Source organism: the organism of the source record quoted next, unplaced genomic scaffold (genome assembly GCF_019419815.1).
Source record: "Pyrus x bretschneideri cultivar Hongxiangsu unplaced genomic scaffold, Pyrus_bretschneideri_v1 Contig36, whole genome shotgun sequence".
Lineage (NCBI taxonomy): Eukaryota > Viridiplantae > Streptophyta > Magnoliopsida > Rosales > Rosaceae > Pyrus > Pyrus x bretschneideri.
The window spans coordinates 2,484,144-2,491,597 of NW_025999679.1; the positions used below are offsets into that span (position 1 = coordinate 2,484,144).

Consider the following 7,454-nt stretch of genomic DNA (forward strand, 5'->3'; position numbering starts at 1 on the left):
ATGAAAGCCAGTTGAGATAGGCAAGCGCAGTCGCCGGCCCATTCCTAAATCTCTTCCTCCTTTTGTATCCCAAAATCCCCCCTCCAGCTCTAGGGTTTGTTAAGTTTCCCTCACCCTCCGGCCTCCGCCCTTCACCGGCTATTTATGCAGGCATCTCACAATCTGAAACCACCGCATCAAACCTCAAAAATGGAGGCAGACAAGGCGGTGGAAGCAGGCCTCTCCCTGATAAAGCAACTGGCCTCATGCAACAAAAGCAGCCGAGACAGAGCCCTTAGGGTCCTGCTCAAAACATGGCTGCCGGCGCAACTCAACCTCCAAGATGACCACATGAAGAAGCTCTGGAAAGGCCTTTTCTACTGCCTGTGGCACGCCGACAAGGTCCCGGTCCAGACCCAGCTCATCGATCGTCTCTCCTCTCTGGTCCTCAGCCTCCACCTCCAGCTCTCCCTCCACTACTTCTCGGTGTTTTTGCACACCATGCGCCGCGAGTGGCCCGGCATCGACGCCCTGAGGTTAGACAAGTTCTACTTATCGATTCGCAGATTTATGACTAGTTTCTTTACTTTGATGAAAAATAATTTGTGGGATTTGGAGCTTGTGAAACGTTTGATGGGTGTGTTGGAGGAGAGGACATTTTTTGCGGATGATAAGTGTTTGGGGAATGGGGTTAATTACCACATTGCCTCGGTTTTTCTCGAAGAGCTTAGGCCATTTCTTCCGATTAAGGCTGAAGTTCTTGAGGTTTTGTTAGTGGGTTTTATTCGAGTTTCTGCCAAAGTGCCCGATAAGGTGTTGTTGGGGAAGATTAAGAGTAATTTGTTTGACGTGCTGCTCGGGGCGGCGAAGAGGCTGTTGGAGGTTAAGAAGTCGGGGGAGGACTTGGATTCGAGTGATGAGTTTGTTGTCTTCGGGACAGTTGCGCTGAAAATGGGGTTTGCAAGCAAGTTTTATGAATCGGGGTCTTCACCTGAGTGCTGCCAGGGGAATAGGAAAGTGTTGTTTGGCTTGCACGAGGAGTTTTTGATGTTGGAGAAAGAGTTGGAATCTTCTGGGGTTGAGATTTCTCTTCCTGATGTTGTTTGTCATGATGATGAGGAGGTGCCGGATTTGGTGCCTCTTGCTGGTGAGGAGATGGATGTAAGTAACTCGGAGCCTGCTGAGATTGTCATTGCCAATGGGTCTGCTGGAAAGCGTTTGAAGAAGTGCAAGAAGAATGAGAAGGACACTGGTGGTGCTGATACAAAGGCAGAGAAGAAAAAGAAGAAGAAAAAAAAGAATAAGGAGGGGAATGGGAGTTTGGATTCAGACTCTGAAAAGAACTCTACGGATAGGGATAATGAGAATGTAGCTGCAAATGGTGAGATTTCAGATGATCAGGAGGTCACTGATGCCGATGCTTTTAAACTTGATGATAATGTGATATCGAACTTGCAGATGCAGTTTGAGAAGATTGCTGCTGAAGCTGGCTTGGATGACGATGTTCCAAGTGCCTGTGATATGCCTTTAGTTTCAGATAAGGGTCCTATCTCTAAGAAGAGAAAGAGAATGAAGAAATCTATTGAAGAAGATGCCGAGGGTGGCACTAATGCAAAGAGTGGGGAGAAGAGTGCAAGGAAGGTAAAGTTTTCCATGAAAAACAATTTGGTGTGGAAACCCCAAAGCCCTTTACCTCCGCAAGATTTAAGACTGCCTCCTTCAGCTACACCGAGAGGAAGTGCACTCAAGAAAGGAGTACCGCCAGGTCCGATTTGGGAAATGCCTACACCTACTAAGAAGGTGAAAATGGTAAGAGTTGTTGCTGTCAAGAAGGCACGGAAGTCTGTCAAACGAGTAAAGAAGTTGAAATCTCGTCCTACTTAAAAATCTTTTTGTATGATCATTTTTTAGCTGGAGTTTTTTATTTTTTATTTTTGTTCTGTTTTTGTTGTTCCATGCACAAACAGTTGCCCGATATGTCCTCTTTCTCGTTGCCTATGCTATATTGAGTTTATTCATAAAGTTAATTCTGACAACGATATTGGGTTGGCTTATTCATAAAATTGATTGCAATGATGCATTGGTACAGATGCCCTTTGTTTGGTACTTTGTTACTAACTGTTGGAGAATACACTTTCCTCTAATGTTCTACAGTTGTATACTCTAGGAATCAGCTATGGATGTTTGCTCGTCAAATGTATTTTTAATCAATGTCTTACTTTTCAAAACTAGATGTTTGTGATATTTTGCTGTATTGTTATTTGATTTTAGTTGCCTCTCATTTGTCTGCGGTAGATTTATATTCGGTTGCTAGCAAAGACCTTAGGAACTAGGATGGCAGCCCCACCTCGTTTAGTTTGCAGCGTGTTCTGCTTGTAAAAGACTTAACTCTTTGTAGTTATTTCTATGTTAGATGTGATACAAATTCCAACTCATTCACCAAGGGGAGATGTAGCATACTAGTTTCATAAACTATATTGTCATGCATGTATCGAAAGATTGAGGTTGAGTCAGAATCTCTACGTTTCTCCTGAAGCGACTTTGCCTTGGGGCTTACCAGTGCATTTTGTTCTTGGTTTGTAGCTGTCGTCCTGGTAAACAGCTAAATCTGTGTTTTTTATGGGATGCTGAATCATCTGTGTAAATTTGTGGTTGAAGTAGCAGCTGACCTGCCTGCATTGTGTTTGTGCATGTGATGTTAAAGCGTAATTTTGAATACCGTGAAGATGTTTTTAGTGTACCAGTGTATCTAGGTTGTTGGTTGTTGGCCTTTCCTGTGTCGCGTCTCCAATTATGCTCAGTTAAATTTTAGCTAGAAAGTTGATAAAGTTACCTTAAGAGCTCCCGGTCCCTGGAAAAATTCTACTCCAGTCACTCTCTAGTTCATTAAGAATAGAGTTTCTATTTAAAATATTAAATATTAGTAATGAAAGCTAGGAACACTTTTGTTTTTGTTTTTTTTACTTTTTACTTTTTACTTTTTTATTATTACAAATGAGATGATAATCTACATTTAACCATGGAAACGGGGACGCACGAGATCTCGGGTGCAAGTGCAAATGCTCTTGACCAACTGAATCACTAAGATTTCCTTTCTTACTCTCCAAATTTAAGAGCTCCCAGGAATCCTTATCTGAGATCATCTCCAAATGGCAAGGCAAATGCCCAGGCAAATTGAATTTGTTGCGCCGCCTAAGCAAAATGTGGCTCCAAGGGACTAGGAGAAGCAGTGACGGTGACGTTGACCGAGACGCAATGGTCGACAATTGAAAGGGAGGAGGTGGTAGGACTGGAACCCATTGTTAATTTTCTTCAATTATTTTAAATAATTACATTAATAAACTACTGTTTAATTTATTTTTATTTTGTCAACACTTAACAGTATATTTAACAATTTTTTAACGAATATCTGACATTGTAATTATATTATTACTTCATGTATCACATTGTAAAGTTCTAACAATAATGTATAAAATTGTAATTTCCCTCAAATTTAAGAGTGGAAACTATAATTTATCATACTTTACATATAGCCAATTACACCAAGAGGGAAGTGGTGAAATTAGTCTCACAATAGGCTAACAATATGTGATTCAAATTTCCATTTGACGAAAATCAAAACAATAAAATAACAAATTGACTTGGCAGTGTTGGCACTATGCCTCACCATTTGGAGGGACATATTTTTGACAAGGCAAATATTGGGAGGCAAAATGCCACATAGGCTATCAAACTACAGTTTTGCGGTATTAATTTGCTTTTCCTTGGAGATGCTCTTGAGGAGGTAGATAGATAGTGTGATTGCAGATGAATTTTTCAAATTCTCTCTTAAGGTTTAGCTAGGAATTCATTTAGGAGCCCATTAAAAATGATCTAATACTAGCAAAAAGTTGTTTGATAATGATTCCTAGCAAGTGATTACTTAAGTTTTAGACCATAGAACATCATAAGGTAGTATAAAACTTTCTTTTGTTTTTGCTACATTTTTAGTAGAGCGTGTGCTAAACGTACAAGTTCGTCATGTACACATCATGATAAATATCGATACATATTATACATAGTAAGCATCATTTTTATGGTAATTTAAATTATGCAGTGGGGTAAGAAGCTTCCATAGCAATGCCACAAAGACCTTCCTTTGCCTTAACACCTCTTTGCATTCTTATGTATCCTTCTTCACCCCATTGGGTGCCCCATGAGTTCTTCACCAACCAATACTTGGTACCATCAGCACTAATTCCATAACCAACGGCGGTAACCCCATGATCTAGACTTGTTCCACAGGTTCCTGTAAAGACACCGCTTGAATAGAATTGAAAATCGGAACCTCCAGCATCAATGGCAACAGAAATTGGTTGATTTGCAACAGCCTTCAAAAGGGCTTCTTCACTATTTGCAGGCACATCTTCGTAGCCAGTTATCTTGGCTGCATGGCTGGCCTCCTTCTTGGTGTTGCAAGTACCATCAACACCCGTGTAAGGATAATTAGTCTCGGTACTAAGTCCATGGTTTTTATTAATGAATTGAAATGCATCATCCATCAAACCACCCCCGCAACCTTGGTCCACACCGCTTGTGTCACAATCAACCAGCTCTTGCTCAGACAAAGATATCAGTTTACCAGTTGTAAGCTTAGTAATCCCTTCCATGGCTGCCACAGCTGAAAAAGCCCAACAACATCCTGCACGTGTATAATTGAAATTAAATATTGATGTTGTTTTTGCTTGATAAATTAAATAAGGGTTAGATTAAGAGACATTATTTAACGAGTGAAGTTCCAGGTTTGTCTACAGATAAAGTCAATTACCGCATTGGCCTTGGTCCTTGATTGGTGTCACAGCTCCTTTGTTTCTCCAATCTACAGTTGGTGGTGCGGTTACATTTTCATATTTGAAAGCAGTCGTCTTTGTGGAACATTCGTGCCCCATGAATCCATTTCTCGAGGCTTTGAATTCTTCATTCGTAAGGTCTGCAAATTGATTGACACTCAATTTGTAAAGTTTGTTTGCATCGTTGTTGGAAGATTCTATGAACGCCACATTTTCCTTGAAAATATTGAAGCGCTTCTCCTTCTCATTTATGTCAGCATATGCACGTCCATAACTAGCCATCCATTGCTCGTATTTCGCATACATTGATGCATCTTGGAGAGTGCGAGAGGTGGCTTGAGAAGACAAAGCTCCCAAAATGAAGATAAAGGCCAGACAAATACATTTGCAGTAGTACTGGTTAATGTACTCCATGGTGTATAGCTAGTAAAGTGCAGCTAGGGTTCGATGAAGTAAATGAAAGGTATACTAAAATGGTAGGCTGCTTCATGGTTTATATAGAGAAGAGAATGGCTGGAGTTGCCATCTCCGTGCCCGAAAAGTTGGTCGGTGTCCTTCGTGCCCCAGAAAATGTCCTGATATGAAAGATTAGATTATGTAACTATTATTTTAATTTCAAGTCGCGATAAATAATTACTAGCTAAGTTCATGTCTTTGTATATCTGGTTCAAGACAAAATACTTCTTGCATACAAAATACTAATCTTTTGTTTTTTATGCAGAGTTCATTATCTTGGAGTTTACCACACCTCACGACATCCCTCGATGGCTCTATTGATTTGGTAGTAAAGTAATTTTATAATTCCTTATTACGGTAAAGAAATTTATAATTATTACAGTTAAGTAATATTTTTTTTTTCTTTTTAATCTAGATGGTAACTTCTATTAAACTTTCTATCTCACATACTTTCCATTAAAAGACCCATGCCAATTAATGTAAAGTTTTTTTTTTTTTAATATTTAATATTTAATAATCTACAATAAGGGAGAAGAGGTGTGCTTAGTCTCACAACGGGCTAGCAATAATATAGTTCCAATATGCCTTTAGCGAGAATCGAACCTAAGACCTCTCACTTACAAGTGAAGAGAATACCACTAGACTATAGTACTAAGTGATTGTAAATTTATGTAATATATAACAATCTAAGTGAAATATATAAAGGTAAGAGCATTTTAAAGACTCCCACCGCTAATTTTGAAGAGTCATTTAGATATTTTAAGGGAATATTCAAGTCTTTAAAGGAATATTGTTTGCAATGGGAGGTCTTATGGTATAATCCCTAAACGTAAGATCTAAAAAAACAAAAAATCATTGCCCACTTCGTTGGAGTACTGTGGCCATTGATAAAAACCACAATGTTATTTATACCATTGGAAGAGAAAAACCAAAACCAAAAAGAGAAGTTGTTGTGTAGCATTCCCCAAAAAAGAGAAAAAAAATCCAAAAAGAGAACATGTGGGTGGGGTGGTTTCCCACTCAAAATCAACAGTGGACTCACTATTTGAGTCCCTAGCTATATACAATCCCTACATTTGATGTATTTGGTGAGTCCTTATATATTGAGATATTTTGAGGATTTCTATTTCGACCTACTAAAAGCCTTTTGTCCATATATTTAGGGACTATACGATTGTAGGATTCCATTTAGAGTTTCCATTGAAGATGCTCTAATGAAACTGAATGGGGATGCAGATAGAATCACTTTGTAGATACTTTGAGCAGAACCAGAACAACGTAATCAATTTTTAATTAGCAAATTATTGGTATGAGAACCTTAGATGTACTCGACCTCAATTCTTGTTAACGTTCGGGAAGATAATTAGTGATTTAAGTTTTTATAATTAACAATTCAAGCCATGCTTCTTATGTTTCACAGTTGGGTCAAGAAAAACACATGCATGATAATGCATTATCATTCTTCTCCACTAGGACTTCATGTGATGGTAACCTGTTGCGGTTCCATGCAAATCATTCTTCTCCATTAGGAGAGGCAAGGCAACCTTCCAAAGTTCAAAGTAGGTAATAAAATATCTACCTTCACGCTTATACCATGACATCCAAAATTCTCTTTTGGTTGTTGCCTAACATAGTTAGGTTGCTATGTGCGCTTAATTATACGCAAATCATAAAGAGCTCAAATGATTTGTCTTTTGATTGTTTTAAAGAGTCTCTTGGAAATGCTCGAATTCTTAACTATTAACTTTGCTTTGAACGCAGACATCAACCAGTCGATTCTCCTCCGTTGGTCATGTGACAAAAACTTCATTTGTCTCTTTATTAGTCATGTTGCAGCGTTACCATTACAGCTTATATGTTATCTAAAAACGTTTTACGTGGAATGGAGTAAATCAATTAAATTCATGCAGCAGAGGACTCAGGAGGAAGTCCTTGTGGGAAGCGCTTGGAATCTCGGCAGTAGTTGTAATTCATGTAGTCAAGTGACTGAGTAAACCAGCTCGACTCGTTCGGGGTCTTGGAAGGACAACGGGAAGTGCCTGAAGACTAAGTGCAAGCTTGGGCGTTGAAGTTTCTGTATGAGGCTGTGAAGGGGGCTTTGCTCCAATCTGTCTCCGCAAGTCCGCCGTGTGTGGCCCAATCGTCTGCATCATGCCTTGGTTCTTTGTTAAAAGAAACTCCCTTGGATTC

General features: G+C 39.3%; 2 protein-coding genes across 2 annotated transcripts; one reads left to right on the top strand and one right to left on the bottom strand.

Annotated features, from left to right (window-relative positions):
- LOC103940785 (ribosomal RNA processing protein 1 homolog A-like) lies at positions 1-2,067 on the top strand. Its single transcript, XM_048592000.1, has one exon. It carries the CDS (start codon positions 145-147, stop codon positions 1,861-1,863), a length of 1,719 nt encoding a protein of 572 aa, XP_048447957.1. The 5' UTR covers positions 1-144; the 3' UTR covers positions 1,864-2,067.
- A 2,000-nt stretch (positions 2,068-4,067) lies between these two features.
- On the bottom strand, positions 4,068-5,222 carry LOC103950490 (senescence-specific cysteine protease SAG39-like). The gene is made up of 2 exons (XM_009361704.2): positions 4,787-5,222; positions 4,068-4,660 (listed from the first exon to the last, which is right to left on the bottom strand). Exons 1-2 carry the CDS (start codon positions 5,220-5,222, stop codon positions 4,068-4,070), a joined length of 1,029 nt encoding a protein of 342 aa, XP_009359979.2.
- Between the last annotated feature and the right edge of the window lie 2,232 nt (positions 5,223-7,454).